The sequence below is a fragment of the Lonchura striata genome, chromosome 12, assembly GCF_046129695.1.
Source record: "Lonchura striata isolate bLonStr1 chromosome 12, bLonStr1.mat, whole genome shotgun sequence".
Taxonomy (NCBI): Eukaryota; Metazoa; Chordata; class Aves; order Passeriformes; family Estrildidae; genus Lonchura; species Lonchura striata.
Window position 1 is genome coordinate 7,171,443 of NC_134614.1, and position 18,567 is coordinate 7,190,009.

An 18,567-nucleotide genomic window follows, 5' to 3' on the forward strand; every position below is an offset into this window, starting at 1 on the left:
CTGCCCAACTGTACCAGTATCTGCATCAGGCCTTGTGGGCTTCAGCTGAGTCTGATAAATGCTTTTTATAGCACTGAGTCCCACTCCCTCCACAAAAAGGCTGCTGACCCCTTTCGCCCCTGCCAGTACTCCCCAGCTAGCCCCAAGGTGATATATGCTTTTTCATTGTTTGTCCAGCATCTGAAAAAAAATGCTATAAATGGCAGTGACATCTGCCCTCACATCTCTGCACTCTTTTCAGAGGAGAGACATCCATGAGGAACTGCTGAAGAGCCAAAAGGTCTTCTCTGAGAAGCTCAACCACCTGAGCCGGCGCCTCGCTTGGATAAATGTCACCATTTATTCAAAGGTGGGCAGGAGCATAACATGAGCAGCTGAAAGGAGACCAGTGAGCCTCTGCATCTCTGCTGCTTGGCTCACATGTCACAGGTGTCATTTTCCTGGTATTGAAGCAATGTCAGTGATCTCTGGGGCTGCTTTTTCCCATGTTGTGTATCGGAGACTCCTTTCTAGGCTTAGTTGCTCTCCTGATCCCCAGGTCCCATAGTGTTCAGCTCAGTCTGATCTGAGTTCTACATGGTGCTGTAGGCTTTCCCTTAGGGCACTGCGGGCAAAAGGGTGCAGATCAAAGGGAGATTCAGCTCTCAAGACATGTCAGAAGATAGAGGCTATTGTACATTATTTCCCTGAGCTGTGCTGTATCACAGGGGGATCTCACTACTGCAGCTCTTCCTGTAACCTGTGGGATCCAAGTCAAGGGGGTTCTTGTTCAAGTGTTCTTTCCTTCTTCACTTGGCTCCTATGCAGAGTGTGTATTCCACATTTACTGATGCAGTACCTATTTACACAGGTTGTCCCTTTTCCCCCAAATTAATGATTTTGCAGGATGAAAGCTCTGGTCTGTTTTCTCAGTTTTGCTGATTTTTCCTGACTTACATTGCCTTGCCCTATCTTTCTTTGTGGTTTTTGTGTGTCCCAGGATGTAAACAGGGAGGGGAAGAAGAGTTCCTGTGAACACACCTGGCAGAACTACAGTAGCTGATCCTGACTCACGAGCTCTTTGCTTGTCCCCTCCTTCCCTCCCGAGTAGGATTGCAAGGCAAAAGCTCTCCAGCTGCATTAGCAGAGCCTGTGCTTGCCAGAAAATAATCCTTTCTTCCCAGATTGCTCTGGAAAGGCTGAGGAGCATTGCCAGGGTGCACTGCAGGTATCACTGTGCTGGCCCACGCAGAAACCCTATTCATGTCTCTAGATGATCCACTGTCATACTAAACCAGGACTGCAGTGTCACCTTTCCTGATGAATCAGCAGCATCTGGGACTGAAGGTTACAGCCTTCCCTGTTTGTGGCTTGTGCTGCTATCCTGGCCTGCATGGCCCACAGGGAGAGCAGGAATGTGCCCCAGGGGCCCAGTGAGCTTGTGGAATGTGGCTGCGCTGAGGAGCCTGTATCTTCAGGGCTCCATCTCACAGTCATCTCAAGTCCCTGCTCTTTCCCAATGGAGGCATCCATCCAGCAGCTCCTGCATCTCTGGGAGCTGTGTGCACTGGAGGATCTCATCTGTATTATTACAGCTGCTGCTGTTGGAGAGAAAGAGCCTGGTTCTGTCTAGGGGCCGAGTCATGCTCTGTGCTGAGGTGTCAGAGCATAGCAGAGGCTGCTCCTTCCTCGAGGGAATTAGCCACTGGTTTATTCTGGAGGATTCAAAATTAGACAAAAGGGAGTACTACTGCTTAAAAACACTCATAGTTTTAAAGCATATAATTCTGCCTTCAGAACATCCCAGTGGGAATTACAGCTTATTTTATTGCAACACTGTATTTATCTATCTCACTGGCTAATCACATCTTTGTATCCTCTTGGTGTAGGCTTTCTTCTAGCTTGGCAATACCTGAAATTATGTTTGAGGTTATCAAATCTTAAAGCCAAATGCAGGTTTTTTAACCTTAATGTTGTTCTGCACAGTTGTTTTTTATCCTGGAAGTAATACTTTGACTGAGATGTGGGTCAGTGTTGAGAAAAAGATGTCTGTTAGTCAGTTTAGTTGATTCATACTAGTTCAGCCTAATTTACAGAATAAACCCATGAAAATCTCCCAAAGATGGTAACAACATACTTTAGAAAAGACATTTAGCAAATGAAATGCTTTATCTGAACCTCTGATTTTATTTTTTTCTTAAACTAGAAGTGTAACCCTTCTCCATCTCTTTTTATGCAAGTAGCTATTGCTTATGCTATTTCTTGGCATGGAAGGATATGAAATAAAATTTCCTTTTTTTATGGCATCGGCGGCGCCCATTTTTATAGCTTAAAATTATGTCGATGACCTTAAATTTCCTGTTTTTAATTTAGGACCCTCTGTTGTTTAGAGAGACAAGAGGCTGATGTTCCTTGAGACAGTAAATCTGGTTGAATGGCTGGCACAGAACCTGAAAGGCTGTGGCTGCCTATTGCAAAGATCTGAGTTGGTGTGAGCTTTTCAGCCTGTTCCCATTTAAATCCCTACAATGGACCAGCTTTCTTTCCAGCAGATTTCTGGAAAGTGTTAGTGCCTGCTTTCCTTCAGCAGTGTCCTTGAAATCAAAACTCACATGCTTGTTTGCCAGGCCTGTGTGGTTGCATATGCCCTGGTAAGGAGTGGTGCTTGGAGGGTCTCAAGGCTTGGTGAGACAAAACTGTCACATTGGTGGGTGTCATGCCCTGTGCTTGAGGTTGGTGTAGAGATCTCTGATTGTTTCTTCCAGATGTCGCTTCTGTGGCTTTATGGAAAGACAAGGCACAGCTCTGGTTACTGATCTTAGAGCAGTAAGATGTCTGAGCAAGATCTCAAAATATGGGGATGTTTCTGAGGTCTGAGTGTGATGCTGGTTGTTGTTTCTCCCAAGAGAAGCTGTCAGCTGACTGGGAATTGTGTTATTTCTGGGCAGGAGAAGATGCAGGATATCTACTGGCTGCTGCGAGTGTGCATCCGCACCATCGAGCACGGCGACAGGACGGGCTCGCTTTTCGCTTTCATGCCAGAATTCTACCTCAGCGTGGCTATGAACAGCTACAGTGCACTCAAGAACTACTTCAGCCCTGTCAACAGCATGGAGGACCTTCCAGGTGAGGGGATGGGGACAGCTTCCTGATTCTGGCCTGATAAAATCTAAAGCAAGCCACATAGTTATGATGCAGCTGTAGTTGGGCATCTTCCTTTCTGTGTCCGTTCCTGGTTGTGATGTGCTGCACCAGTGCATTGTCTGAGCTGTGGGGCAGGTGGTGAGCTGTGGTCACTGTGCTCAGGTAAGGGAGCCCATGCCTCGTCTGAAGCTGTCACAGAACTGGCTGTAGTGAAAATTACTGGCAACTATGGATTGTGTTTCCAAGGAAGTATCAGGAATGGGCTGGGGTGCTGTAAGATGTGATTGCCTCAGCAATTTCTACCATGGCCTTCTGGTTTCTGGGTGGGAGAGGATGTGCCATGTTGTGGGAACCCCAGCCTTGTTTTGGGGCCACATGTGGTGGTGAAATTCCTCCTCCAACCCGTGCTTCCAAAGAAAAACTCCGCAGGCTTAGCTGTTCGGTCTCAAGGCAGTTTATTGCTAGTTATCTAACAGATTATGTTCTTGGACTGCAGCTATTTGATCAGTGGCCTGGGTAGAGGCACACACACACCCTGACATCCTCTCTATCTGCTGTCTTCTTTGTCTCTCCCCCCGCCCAGGGCTGCTGCTATCTTTTATATGATATATTACGTATAACATGTTTACAATTATTCCCCAATACCTATTACCTACGTTACCAAGTGTTTTTCTACTCTAAACCAATCTGTGAGTGCCAACATCACCAAGAACATGGAGGTAAGGAAGAAGAAGGAAGAAGGATGGGTTCAGCCCACTTTCCTCCATCTTAGAACTTCTGACCCCCATGTACAAAGTGAAAACCCCCCTGTACATGTGCTAAAACCCCCCTGTACAATACTAAAAAAATTTCCCCTCTACTTTGTAACTACTTTTACTATACTATCTAACCTTTTGTGATTGCTTGTTCCACCTCCAAAGTTGGTAATTCATTCCATGGCTCAAACTCAAAATCACAGTTGTTTTTCAGCTGTCTGCCAGGGTCTAGAATGCTTCTGACCAAGGCCTGGAACCTCTAAAAATGTCTGAGAGACATTTTGAGTTCCCACACCATGTGTGCAGAAATTGGGACTGCTTTCGAATTCCCCTGGGATTTGAAGATGTTCCTATGTAGATGACCACCCACTTGACGCCAAGAGTCTGTGTTTAGGTGGATTTTCCGTCTGTGCACATTCTGTGCTTTTCTGACTAAATGAACTCTCTGAGCTCTTAGAAAATAGTTATGTGCTTTCCAGAGCCCATGAAGATAAGAAAAACTTCTGTTACTACCAACAGGACATAGCTGAAGTGCTCTTGTTTGGGCAAGAGCAGACTTGAGCAGTAGCAATTTCTACAGTGCATGCAGGCTGGACGTGACATTTCTGCATAGACCTAGGGTGCTTTTTGTGTTGCTCAGCCTCTTCTGCACCAGACACTTCTCCCTTGTCATCCACCTCTATTGCATGGTTTTATCTTTCCCTAAATAACTGTTTCAATCTCTGCTCTCCTAGAAGTGAATGTGTCTTCCCAGCTCACTGTTTTGACAATTGGACGCACAACTAAGTTGCAGTTAGCTGTAGCAGAAGTTCATTCCATGGCCTGTGCTATGTCCGTGGGACCATTTGGATCACAGGGCTGCCTCTCAGGCTGTTGCCATGACCCTGCTCCCTCTGTGTCTTACAGGCTATGAAGAGACCCTTATGCGCCTTGCTGCCATCCTGGCCAAGCATTTTGCTGACTCGAGGATTGTGGGCACAGGTAAGGCTGCATTCCTGTGCTTTTGGGGTGATAATGTCACAGGTCTGGCCAGTGCCACTGCCAGTGGCTCACCAGGGTTCTACTGGGATCTGTCTGCTGAATCTGTTCAGTGCTTGTGCCTCCACATTCAAAATGAGGCTGGGTACTGTCCTTACCCTGCTTATTACAGGGTAGATACATGACCTAGGACACCCTTTTGAGAGCAGGACTCATGTCCCAGCTACCTGCATATCCAGTTTGGGTTTATTTCTTAGCTGTTTGCGCCTAAGCATGCTCTCTGTGTCAGCAGGGACAATGTGCCTCTACATGAGGGCCAGTCCCTCCCAGGCAGTGGCATTCAGGTGCTCCCTGGTGTGCTGTGTGCTTGGGTGCCTGGCCTAGTCCCTTGTCATTCCTCCCCAGACATCCGGGACTCCCTGATGCAGGCGTTGGCCAGCTACGTCTGCTACCCCCACTCGCTGCGTGCTGTAGAGAGGATCCCAGAAGAGCAGTAAGTGCTGCCCTGCCTGTTCCTGGGGAGCTGGGGCAGGGCTGGGGTGGTGGCAGGGCTGGGTGAGCAAGCAGGAGGGCTGCCAAGCATCACTGAGGGTCCACCAGTTGCCAGCAGGGTGGCGGAATTGATTTGGGAGCCTTCTGTCACCCTTTTACCAGTGGCTTTGCTCTGCCCCGGCTTTACAAGTCCTACGGTGTGTCCTGTTTAACCTCCTGTTCCCAAACCCTGTGGGCTGACCTGTGGCCCTGTCTGGCAGGCGGATCTCCATGATGAAGAACCTCCTGGCTCCCTATGAGCAGCGACCCTGGGCACAGACCAACTGGATTCTTGTCAGGCTGTGGCGGGTGAGCATCCTGCATCCTCCCCCTCTCAGCACCTGGGGCTGCTGGGACACTGAACATTTCACTTTCCAGTAGCAGTAAAACTGTTTTTCAGCTTCTAAGATCTTTCCTTACCTCTTTTACCAGGGCTGTGGCTTTGGGTACAGATATACACGGCTCCCACACCTGCTGAAAACCAAGCCTGAGGATGCCAGCCTCCCCAGCCTGCAGAGTGAGTGGGGCAGGGATTGGCACTCAGGGCTCTGAGGGTGTTGAGGGAGGACCAGTCTCTTCCTTAGCAGCTGTCTCTGTGGGCCAGGCCAGCTGTTGGATGTTGTTGATTGTTCCTGGCCAAATATCCAGACCTGGTTTTTACAGCCTGGCCATCCCCAGCCTCTCTACTGGTGATTTGGGTATGCCAAATGATGAGTTAGACCCATCATAAGTAGAGGTTCTGCCCTCCAAAGGAGAGGAGGCCCAGGACTGCATCCTTACCAGAGTTTTAGCCTGAGAGAATGCTCTGCCCTGTGCACAGTGAACAGCTGCTGTGGGAAAGAGCTGTCATATTTGCCAAGAAGCAGGTGCCCTGTGAGAGGGAGCAGGTGCCCAAGGAGACAGGGCACTGTGTAAGTTTGCAATCAGAGAATGTTTTATCCTGGCATCTCTCAGAGCCTGTCCTGCCTTGGGCCCTGCAGTTTGGTTCTCAGCACTGTCACTGGGCTGAGGGGTTTCTCAGCTCTGTTGTGGCTGAGAAAGATGTGGGGAGAAGTTGCCTTTCTTGAGCTGAAGATCATGTCCCCAGCTTTACCCTCACAGGTTCTGGGCTTGTGTGGATACATTCCTGTGCCCCTTTGTTGTGGAAAGGGCTTTGTGCCAGACTTTGATCCTGGAGAGCTGCACAGGGATAGGGGACAGAAGGACAGGTGGCACATGGAGGTGTATGCTGAGCTCTGTCCAGGGAGCTGCCTGTCTGTTCTAACAGTACTCTTGTTCTCTTTTCTTTCTCCTGCCCATGGTGCCCAGGAGATCTCTCTGTTGCTAGTTTCCAGAGTAAGTTTGTTGTGTGACCTTCTCTTGTCTGGTGGAGTAGTTTTAGAGAGCTCCCTGCTTCCCCTCTTCTGCCTAGAGACCCTTCTTTGTAGGCAGAGAGCTTCACAAGTGCTTGTTTTCCTCAGTTCCATCCCCAGGAGAAGCCAGGGGGCCTGTGCCCATGTGTCAGCCTCTGAGGCTGCATCATGGACCTGCTCTTGCACCTGTTTTACCAGGGTTACCTCTGGGGTCAGTACCCTGCTGGAGGGGTTCCTCTCATCCTGAGATGAGATGGAGAAGCACTGGCACACATGCAGGAGAGATCTCATGGCAGTCCTCTCACTCTCCTACTGCACAACCAAGGCACTGAGTGGCTGTCTCCAGTCCTGTGGGGTGGTAGCTGAGCTCAGCCCATCCTGAGGAGCTCTGTGGCAGCAGCAGAGCTGCTCAGCTGTTGAGGCCTTGCTCCACACATCGTGTGACTCCACACAGTCTGAGCCTGAGCCCAGAGTGGCCCTGCTGGCTACTGGGGACTTACTCTTGGGAGGGCTATTTTAAGGTTCAACCAAATCAATCATGAATGCTGATTTAATTGAAGAGGGACAGGGGACTCAGAGGTGTCCTTGAGATGCTGCCCATGGAAGGAGGAGGAGATGACCCCCCCCCTCCTCTTCACACCCATCAGTCTTCACCTTGTTGCAGTCTGAGCACTGGCAGAGTCAATGGGACAAACTGCTGAGCTAAGGAAATCCCTGTTTGTCTGGGTCTGCTGCTTCAGGCCAATCTGAAGGGAGTGTGGGCAAATACCTCTTCTCTGATGCTCCAGCCTTGTCTGCTTTTGGGGTGCTTCCTTGGAAGACTGCACAGGTTGGGGAGGTTTGCCAGGCTGCCTCACAACATCCATGAAACATCCAGAGCACAGACTACTTGGTCTCCTCTTGTTGCCTCTTGCCTGTGCTCACTGAGGGTGAGCAATGGATGCTGTCTGGCTTAGCCCAAGGGAGCAGAGGCTCAGAAAGGCCATCTGTGTCCCTGCTTGTTCCTAGAACTATTCCTCAGCTCCTCTGGCACTGAGCATCTCTCATGCAGGCAGAGCTCTGCCTCAGTTTGGCTCCCAATAGCAGATGGGGCTGTTCAGAGCTGGGGTAGTTGTGCTGCAGGGACTTGTTTTGATTTCACCATGACTTTAGGCAAGGCCAGGTGCTGTCCTGGCATGCACAGCAGGAGCTGGGCCCAGCCTGGCTTGGAAAAGCAAGAGCTGCAGGGTGGCTTCAGATTGTATCACAGGGTTGCTCTGCCCCAAGCCTTCTGCCCACACACCTCAGGTCGAGGGAAGGTAGGTGGGACCATGAGATCATCGAGCTGAGATGTTGTGCAACACAGGCTGGAGAGTTCACCTATGTTCCCTTCCCAAGTCCAGCAAATTGCCTAAGCTGAAGAGGACTTTCAGGAGATCCCACCTTGATCTGACATTACCAAAAGCATCAGCTGGTAGTAGTTGAACTGTCCAAGCCCTTCTGATGATGATTGCTCACCCTCAGAAATAAATTCATAATTTATGATTCCAGATGGGAGTCATAGAATGGTTTGGATTAGAAGGAACCTTAAAGCTCATTCTTGTTCCAACCCTCTGCCATGAGCAGAGACACTTTCCACTAGACCAGGTTGCTCCAAACCCTGTCCAACTTGGCTCTAAACACTTTCAGGGATGGGGAGTCCATAACTTCTTGGGGCAACCTGTGCAAGGGCCTCACCACCCTCAGAGTAAAGAATGTGTTCCTGATATCTAATCTAAACCTGCTTCCTCTCAGTTTGAAGCCATTTCCCCTACCTAACCTCACCTTCTGTCTTGCAGTGCTGGTGCTCTGCCTTTCTCTGCTTTGCAACATTTTATTCTTCAGAAGCACTTGCGTACCATGGTAAACCCATTTCTTGGTCCTTTTCAGAGGTGAAAAATGTGTGGCCTCTTTGTCTTATTCAGGAAGGTGTTTTGCTTTTTGGTGAGCCCTGCCATGTTTTTAGCAGCCCCAGAGGTTTGGTGCCGTGCAGGTGGGAACCTTCCCTGATGTGCTGGATATGGAGCCAAAACTCACATTTGCCGGTTTGCCAGGGCTTTGCTTTGGAGGCACATGTGGATCCCAGGAGCCCTGGGCCATCCTGATGCCTCACACTCAACCTTATGGATATCTCATCCCCCCGGTGCTGCCTGCTTTCCTCTGCCTCGCCCTGCAGCCTCCCCTTGGTCCTCTCTAAATGCGTCTCTGAATGGGCGCATTGACGTGGGCTCACAGGCACATCTGGAGCCTTTTAAAAACTCTGGTGTTGGATGGAACTGCTTTACTTCTGAATCTGGTCCATTTGGGGCTTTTTCCTTCTGTGCTCAAGCTCTGCTGTAAATGCTGCTGTGTCCAGAGACCCCCTCAGGTTGCTGACTGAGAGGTCTCACAATTAGCCCTGTTAGAAATCTTGCTGGGTCATTAGTGAACTATAAAAGTACATAATTACCTTCCTGTGATGAAAGCACGTGACTCCTTCTTTATCATTATCTAGTAGGAACACTTATTGAAGGCTTCCACTTTGCCTGCTTTATTAATTTTTAACTCTCTCTAATAATGGGCTTCTGCTACTGTTAGACTTTCTGCCATTACTATATCTATTAAATAATTCTGCTATATTTTTTCCTATAGTTGAAAAAACTGTGCATTACCATGGCCAGTCAAGGATGTTTTTTATGTTTTCTCCATCTATTACCCTTTTTGTCCTTGCTTTTGCCTACCATTACCTGTGTTTGATTATGTTCACTTTACCTCCTATGTTTTAACTTAATGTCTTTGCTTCATCTGCTGGTTTCTCTCAGCCAGAAACCCCATGCAAGCACTGGGGTTTCTGGCTCCCTCATAATCTTCTTAAAGAACTCTGTGTTTTAATTCACGGTTTCCCCTACCTAGATTTTCTTTTCCTCTATTCTGTTTTTATTTTTGCAGGGAAGTTTCTGTTGTGGAAACATCAGATGTATCTACAACCCCTTGGTTCCACGCTCTGTTGCCCACATTAAATGTATTGAGGTCAAAATTTCTGACCTTGAAAAACTGCCAATTTCTCTTCTAATGACTGATGTTTATCTGTCATAATGAAGGCTAAGCCAAGATTGAGTGGATTTTGTATTAGGGAGGTACAAATTTTGAAGCATTGATGACTTCCTAGTGCCAGGATCAAGATAGTTTCCCCATCACTGAGTATGAGGCCCCCTGTGAAATGACATCCCTGCCTGCAGTGGCACATAAGGGATGTGGCATTGTCCAGGAGGTAACGGAGGTGGGTGGGAATGTCCCAACAAAGATGAACATATTGGAAACTAAGATGGACACAGCACCAGGACTGGGTTTTGGATACCAGTAATAATTACCTCATCTGGGATCTTGTGCAAGGAATTAAGCTGTTTGTGCTGTATTCCAGGGCTTGTTTCTTATGTTGCTTTCAAAGAGTAGCAGTGATCTTAGCATCTTTAGACTCAGCATCCTCTTGGGATCAACAAAAGCCAAGGAAATAATTGTTTCCTCGTGTTAGCTTTAAAACCTTCAGTAAACCCATTTACCTGTAGAGAGGTTTGACAAAAGGCACCCGTTTTCAGTGCTCTTATAGTCTGGCACAGTCTGCCAGCACCAGGGAAGGCATTTAAGAACCCAGAATTGCAGAATCACACCACTCATTGACAAAAGACTGTGAGGAAATAGTCATTGACTAAAAACCAGGATAAAGCAAGTAATTACAAGCATAGGATCATCCTTCAAAAACCCAAAGCTGCCTTCAAATGAGGTAGACTTTGGCTGGGCAGCTCATCCTGGGATCTGTCCTGACTTGCAGTGTTAATAAAAGAGGCTTTGGCAACAGACCAGCAGGACAACATGCAGAGTTCTTCCATGAGGAGTGGTGATCTCAGCCTAGAATTGCTTTGGTACTTGAAGGCTGGAAAAAGACTAATACATCAGCAATTTTAACAAAAAGCAGTTTTTACATGCTGAAGGGAGGCTGGGGAAAAGAAGACACTAAAAACTTAACCCTGCAAGAAGACCTTTCAATTCTGAATGACTGGGAGAGAAAACATGAATAAAATTCAGCATCAGCTTTTCCTCTTGTCCCTCTGGATCAGTTCCTGAGGGTTATCCTTGAACTGGCAACCTATTGTAATCTTTTAGAGAAGAGCAACTTGATGTTCAGCCCAAGGAACAAATTACACAACAGGAATTACGAGGAAAGCAAACCAGAACAAAACCAAAACCACATTATGCCTTTGTGCAAATCTGCCACGCACTTGTGGTTTGGATGCTGCGTGTGCTTCTGATTCCACCTCTACAAAGAAACCCTGGGAGAGATGTTTGGCTTCAGGGAGGTGGGGCAAAAGGTGCAAAAATGGGACAGTGTCAGTGGGAGAAACTGCACTGGCTGAGGCTGATCCTGTTTAAAAGACTGTCATGAAAGTCTGGAATCACAGCTTATTGGAGGAAGTGACTGGAGAGGAGCATCTTGCTGTCTCTACCATCAGAAGGAAGGGGTTACAGAGAATAAACATTAACAGATAAAGCGAGTAGGAGCCAAGCTCCAATCAGAATTCCTCCTGCTACACATAGCAGAACTGTGGAATGTTGCTCTGGGACATGTTTAATACTAAAGGCTTACACAGTTTCAGAGGACTCTGGGCAAGAAATCCCCAAAGGACCAATAAATATGTAAAAAGGATGTCTGGCTTGGCCAGTCCCTGAGCCACGTGTAGCCAAAGGCTTTGAAAGTACATGTGGATGGGAATAGGACATCAAAGACATTTGTTGTGATGAAATCCCTCCCAAAAATGAGCTTTTAGGCAGGATCAAAGCTGGGCCACTGGCCTGCTTGGGATGATTGTGCACTGTGAGATTCAGTGAGTGTCCTCCATAATAACAGAAGTTCATTGCGCTTGCTAGTGGGTATTCACAGAATAATTTGTCCTGTTTCCATTTCAGATGATGGTCTACTGTCATCCCTCACTGGCTTTGCCAATCCCAGCTAGCAATCTGCCTGTAGTTATGCCTTGCTTACTGATTCCTACAGATGTAATGGAAGTTGTCCTGTGTTTGCTTTGCCATGCTGGCCCTTTGAGTAGGCTGCAACACCAGAGAGTTTCTGCAGTTACAGCACAGCTTGTTCCTCTGGGCATCCTCTGTTTCCACCTGCTGTTTCTAATAGCTTCTAGTAGAGGAAAATGTAGTTAGATTGGGGTTTTTCCCTATAGTTGGTAAATCTGCTCAATTTTCTCTTTCCAAGCTCTGAGTTTTCAGCTGAACTCCTATACCCTTCCCTTGTCATATTGAATGTTTTGTGAACCTCTTGCTGACAGTGGGTACTTTTGCTGGTGAGCAGAATCTGCCCCATTTGTGCCCCCTTCTTTTCCCTGCCCATCCATGGGGGCTGGTGTCCCACACAGCCCTGACTGTGCTTCTCAGCTGCTGGCCCTGACCTCATCTGTGCTCTTGGTAGTGAGGAAGTCCAGAGATGAGATGCCACAAAACCAAGGGGATATGTCTATGCTTGGGCTGAACCTGGCTGGGGAGTGTGGGCAGCTCTGCCTGAGCCTGCTAAGGGCAGAACCAACCTCAGCTCCATACAGAAGCCTCTCAGGAGCAGGATTTACTGGATACCTTCCTCCCCACACACAGGCAGACAGGCACAGCCATGTGAGGCCAGGATGGCTGTGCTGGCTCCAGGCAGCTGCTGCCACACTGGTATCAAGCAATTAACCATGGGCCTCTGCAGAGCTGAACAAGAGGGATGCTCTGAGCTGCAGGGCAGTGCTGCTGTGCATGTAGGCAGCAGCAAGCAGAGAGGGCTCTTCTCTGGCTAATTCAGGCTGGCATTGGAAATAAGTGCTGGGAGGCCCAACAGGCACGATCACTGCTCAGAATAGTCCTTGTGCCAGCTCCCAGTGTTCTGCCATCTCTGCTTACTGTAAGGCACAAGCCAACATTTCCCAAGCCCAGGACTGGTCTCTCAGCCTGCCCTTGCCCCTGAGTCGTGGCTGCCCCGGGAGCAGGCCACTGAAGCTGTCGCTGTCTGGTTTCAGAGCCGTGTCCCTCCACCTTGCTGCAGCGGCACATGGCAGACCTGCTCCGCAGCGACCGCGACCTGGCCCCCAGCTTCCTCAACAGCGTCCTCAACCAGCTGAACTGGGCCTTCTCCGAGTTCATTGGCATGATTCAGGAGGTGGGTGTGCACAGTGCTCTGGGATGCAGCACTCGATGGTGCTGTGTCCTGCACACAGAGGGGCTCAAGGCACAACTCACTGGGCTGGGGGTCTCAGCCCTCCTTTTGGGAAGGGGCTCCTTTTTAAGCTGTCTCCATTGCTTGGCAGATCCAGCAGGCAGCAGAGCGCCTGGAGAGGAACTTTGTGGACAGCCGGCAGCTGAAGGTGTGTGCCACTTGCTTTGACCTGTCAGTGAGCCTGCTCAGGGTGCTGGAAATGACCGTCACGCTGGCACCAGAGATCTTCCTCGACTGGAATCGCCCGTCGTCAGAGCTGCTGCTCCGGAGGCTTGCCCAGGTAGCGTCTGTGTGAAGAAGCAGCATCTGGAGGGGCATAGGGAGTCCTCTGCCCTCTTTGTGGATGTGTGGTGAACTGGGGGCTCCTGTTGTAAGTGCTGTAGTACTTACAGCTGCTGAAGAACAGGTGGTGCTCCCTAAAATCTCTACATATCAACTGCTCCCCTCCTTTGCAACTGCTCTGGTCACAGCTGATTTCTACTTCTACGGGGAGGGAGGATGACAGCTGCTTAAATCTTCCTTATGAGGGGCCAATGAATGCTGCATTCTCCTGTGACAAGCAGTGCCATGAAATCTGGAGAGAAGGTGTGATATTTCTGGGTAAGGAGCTGTGGAGAATGTAGCCAGTTTCACAGGGCACGCACTCCAGTGTTTGGGCAGGTATCTTAGTCTTTTATCCCTCAGTCTTAGAATTTGTTAGTAAATGTCTCCACTTTCCTGCCACTGGGACAGCCCCACAACACCCTTTAGGTTCCAGTAAATTGTGCTCAGCTGAGTGAGGAGGAAAGTGAGGGGCCCTTAGCAGGCAGCTTAGGCAAGCTGGGGAATGTGCAGCAGAGAGTGGGGTGCTGCAGCTTCCTCTTTGCTACCTGTTGCTGTTATGAAGCTGTGCCCCACCACTGACCAGGCCCACAGAGGGTGCAGTGTTCTACTGTTGTTCATTGGGGCAGCAGGAAGAGGGATTTTGCATTTGAGAGATGGAGCTCAGCTTGCAGCAGTGTGTCAAGCCTGGAGCAGTCCCTACTCATCCCCCTGGGGGTTTGGGTAAGAGCTAATGGTGGCTAATTAAGTGTGGTCACAGCTGATTGCATCTCTGCAGATTGCCCTCTGCACTCACCCTGTGCTTCAGAGCTGGTAGATCCATCCTGCTGCCAGCTCCAGGCAGGGCAGGACCTGGACTGTGCTTCACCCTGCTGACACTGCTTTTGCCCACGGCTGCCAGCTCACTCTTCACAGGTTCTAGCTGTTGTGGGGACTGTAGCTTGTGCTTGCCAGGAGCTTTTATCTGCAGAAGTAGCTTGGCTTCTGCAGGTGGGAATTCAGATTTAGGTGGCAGGTGCTGACATTCATCTGTCTTGACCTCAGACTGACTCTTCCCTGAGAGATTTTGGTCTGGTACAACCACTGTGATGTGCTACCACTCCTTCCATGCCAGAGCCAAGCTAGGTGTCTCCTCTCACAGAGTCTCCCTCTGTGCATCCACCAGCTCTCAGACACTATAAGATTCCAGACTATAAGGACATGCTGCTCCAAAGCTCTTTGGATGCTGCTCACAGGAAGGCCCATCCAGAAAATACAAACCCTCTCTGCTTTTCCCTACACAGCTCTTGAACCAGGTGCTGAACCGTGTGACAGCTGAAAGGAACTTGTTTGACAGAGTGGTCAACCTCCGTCTGCCGGGTGAGTCCATGGAGAACATGCTGGGAGTGTGCCCTTGGGAAGGGAGGGATGGCTTGGACTGAAGGTTAGTGCAGAGCTGGATGGGATCAGACCTGCCCTGCTCTGCCTGTCACATGGTGGCAGAAGCTCTGACCTTTCTCTTTTGCTTCCATAGGACTGGAGAGCGTGGACCATTACCCAATCCTTGTGGCTGTGACAGGGATACTGGTCCGGCTGCTGGTGGACACTGATGTTCAGGGGTGAGTGGCTTTTGCCTTCCAAAGCACGGGGGCTCTGTGTGTGGCACTGCTCTGGCTGCTGCAGTGGGGCATGGGAGGTGTTGCAGAAGCATCATGGGGTGTGGAGACTAAAGTGAGGTGAAGCTGATGAGTGTGGAGCAGGCAGAAACCAAAGAGCCACATTCCCTGTATCAGCTGCATCCTAGTGCTACTGCAAAGCCCCTTCCTGTGGTGGTGGAAAACCCTTGTGAGAGGTGCCTGTGATGGAGAACCCTTGTAAGAGGTGACTGTGAGATGCTGTACTGGCAGCATGTGTGCACCTCCCTCCTTGGGATGGGGTCTTGGCACTGCGTGACAGGACAGTGCTAGTGGAAGATGTCGGTGCTGCATGTGATAGAGCTGTGCTGATGTGGTGACACATCAAAATGCTGCAGCACACAGTGATGGCTGGAAGGGAGCTCACTGGAACTCCTTCACCCTGGACCCCTTTTAGGGAGACATCAGAATGTGTGCAGAGCTCTCTGGCTGCCCAGACATGTGCCACAAAGGTGAGACAAGTGTTCTCCAGGCTCTTGGGTGATGCTGATTTTAAGATTAAACAAATCTTGTCTTTACGGTAACCAATTATTCAGAGAGGCAGCACTGGGGGAGTGTTGTGGCTGGACAAAGCCACAGCTGACCTGATCATTTATGTGTCTGTGTCTTCTTGTTCTGAGTCCTGCAAATAGACTTATTCAGACACTCTGCACTCTGCAGCCCTGCCTTTGCTGTCTCCCTGTGTCATTTGCAGGTGTCTTGCCTGGTCACTGCTGTAGGAGATGGGGCTTTGCTGTCTGTGCTGTACATCCTGCTTGTTTTCATGTTTGGAGAACACAAAAGTGTCTGGCTTTTCAGAGCAGGGTCCCATCTGGCCGAGTGGCTCAGCCCTGCAGCCAGTCTTTCAGCTTCTTCTCTCAAGGACTCAAAGATGTGCACAAATACATCTAATTATAACCTGCCTCTTGTGGCTGCTGCACCAGTCTTACAGCCCCAAGTGTGACAGTGCCAAAACCTGGGCACAAGGTCATTGATCATGACCTTTCTGGGATGTGAACAGAGGTGGATTTTGCTTGCCCTCAGAACCTTGCTCTGTGGGAAGGGCGAACACTGTGGATTTGATGCCACAACTAGACACTTCTTCCTGAAGGGAAAGGGGAGGTGATAAAATATTTCCCTGCATGCCAGGATGAGAAGTCCTTCCCTGCCTGTCTCCATTGAACATGTGTCCCAGGTCAGGTCACTTGTCAGGTCAAAATGGGGAAGAGGAAGGGCTGTCCCTCAGTTTATCAAACTCCAGACAGCACTGGGAAGATGGTAGTGGGATACTGGTCACATCCTTCCTAGCCTGCAGGGAATCCTGAAGAGACAGAAACCTTCCAGACTCTATTCTTTCCCTGAAAAGCCTGTTGAGCTTTGGGTTTGTGAATTCTAGGCAGCCAGTGTCATCACCAAGTGGCACTGTCACCTGTGTGCCAGCAGCATCCTTCATGCCTTGGGCTGCACCATCACAAACCAGAGACACTGTGCTCAAGGGAACTGGCAAGTCTCTGATGTTCAAGGGCTTTGTAGTCACTTCCTGGAGCACTGGAAAGGAGAAATAAATGCAAGATAGTGGAATGATGTGTGAAAAGCACTGTGTCCTTAAGGTGGACCTGAGTGAGTGGGAGAAGCAGAAGGTGGAACAGGAGGAAGCCTAGGGAAAAATATCCATAAAGCAAAATTCTTTTGTGTGATTTTGCAAAGCCATGCACTAAACCTGAGGTTTGATACGTCAGTGATCTATAAAAGGCAAGTAAATGTTGCAGGGGAGCCACTGAGGTCAATCAAGACAAAACAACCAGGGCAGGCAGTTTGGTGACCCTCTACTGCTGCCTGAGCAGAGGGGATGTCAGAGACCAGGCAGAGATCAAAGGCAGAATGTCATGGGGAAGGGAGCACTGAGCTCCCACACTCTTGGCAGCAGTCTGAATTGAGGAATGGGTGTTGCACCCCACTTACAGGGCAGTTCTGCTCTGTGCAACTACACTGGGAAATGGCAAACAGATGGAACAGACAAAACCAAAACCATGAGGCTTTTCTGCTGCCTTTGTATTCCTCGAGGGCTCAGCCCTGGTTTCATCCCCTGTCCAAGGCACCATCACCACAGTGTGCTGAAACCTGTGAGGTGCAGCTGGGGTAGCAATCACCCAAAACCCAGGGAGATGGTGTATGTCAGGGATGGCTGGCCCAGAGCACAGCAGTGGGAAGCATCTGCTTCCAGGTGCATGAGTAAGAGGAATGGAACAGGAGAATTCCAACCTTCCTCTTTACACTCTCATGGGAGATGATTGCCATGGCTGAAGTGATTTAAAGGGTAACCATGCTCCCCAGAGCAGACCCATTTACATGGACTCTTCTGTAGACAGCTTTCCTTTTTCCTTTCTCTCAGGGCAGCAGGCAGGATAACAGGATGGGCTTTTGCTCTTCCCCAGACACTCTGCCTGGGCAGTGCTGAAAGCTGGTAGAAATCTCGTCCAAGTCCCATTTGGTAACTCCAAGATTGAGAGAAATCATTAACAAGGAGATTTTCCAACCCACATTTGCATGTAGGAGTGTCCCTGTGGGAATTACCAGGAACAGGGTGACCCTGACTGGTTCCCTGTGAGGAGGCTGTGCCCCAGAGAATGAGGGCAGGGACAGGACTTTGGGAAACTTCCTTGGCTTGGCTATGTATTTTCTGGTTGCCTCTAACCCAGCAAGCAGACATTGTGATAGGCACTTGGTTGGAAGATGCTGCAAACATCTGGGACATAGGGAATGGGCTCATCTGGTAGTGAAGGAACAAAGTCCCATTTAAGGGATGAGAACATTGCAGTGGGGAAGCTCAGTAAGTAAGTAAGAGCCCAGGCCCTGCCAACTCATCAGTCACGTTATCAGGCTGCAATCAGATGCCTCAGCTGCTCCTTTCCCAGCACAGGACGCTCATCCAGGCATTGAGTCCTCTTGCTGTGGACTCCTGGCATCAAACAGAGCCATTAAGCACAAGGAAAAGGAACATTGCCCAGGCCAGGCTATGGTGAGACAACTGATCCATCATTCACCTGGATGGAGCAGGCTGTGCTTTTGAGAGAGCAGAGGTGCATTTCCTTGCTGGGTCAGGCAGGATGGGCTGGTGCTGCTCATGGTGAGTGCCTCCTCCCAGCCCTTGGCTCTGAGAGCTGCTGGGCAGCACTGGGGAGTGTCAGGGGCTGGCAGGGCCGAGGGCAGGGATGTCCCTTTGCTCCCTCTGCAGCCTTAATGGCTGAGCAGAGAGGAGAGGAAATCTGCTGGGCTGAATCCACACCACAGACCTTGGCTGTCTTCAGGCAGTATCATCCCTCCATTTGTGTGCTTGCTAAATAATTGAGCAGATTTTCTATTAAGCCTCTTTCAAAGTGAGCTAATGGAGCAGCGTTGGCCAGAGCTGGTGTCAGGATCCTGGCGAGAGCGAGTGGCAGAGGAAGGGGCGAGGCCCAGAGGTGAGGCTGTGGTCCCCTGTGTGTGAGTGCATGCTGTAATTAGGACTGGCTGTGTGGGAAGTGAGGGGCCATCCCAGAGTGGAAATGAGCTGGGTTGTGTCAGGGCAGGCCACTGCTCTGCTCTTCCATCCCCTCCGAGGC

General features: G+C 49.6%; 1 protein-coding gene across 3 annotated transcripts in view; it reads left to right on the top strand.

Annotated features, from left to right (window-relative positions):
• Window positions 1–18,567, top strand: part of RNF123 (ring finger protein 123) — a 47,903-nt gene that overhangs the window by 20,528 nt on the left and 8,808 nt on the right. For all 3 annotated transcript variants that reach the window (XM_021529179.3, XM_077786070.1, XM_021529180.3), the window contains exons 26-35: window positions 242–349; window positions 2,928–3,105; window positions 4,785–4,859; window positions 5,262–5,349; window positions 5,609–5,696; window positions 5,820–5,904; window positions 12,796–12,935; window positions 13,084–13,272; window positions 14,597–14,672; window positions 14,827–14,911. In XM_021529179.3, coding sequence (XP_021384854.2) covers window positions 242–349; window positions 2,928–3,105; window positions 4,785–4,859; window positions 5,262–5,349; window positions 5,609–5,696; window positions 5,820–5,904; window positions 12,796–12,935; window positions 13,084–13,272; window positions 14,597–14,672; window positions 14,827–14,911 — 1,112 coding nt within the window. The remainder of the gene's footprint in view (window positions 1–241; window positions 350–2,927; window positions 3,106–4,784; window positions 4,860–5,261; window positions 5,350–5,608; window positions 5,697–5,819; window positions 5,905–12,795; window positions 12,936–13,083; window positions 13,273–14,596; window positions 14,673–14,826; window positions 14,912–18,567) is intronic.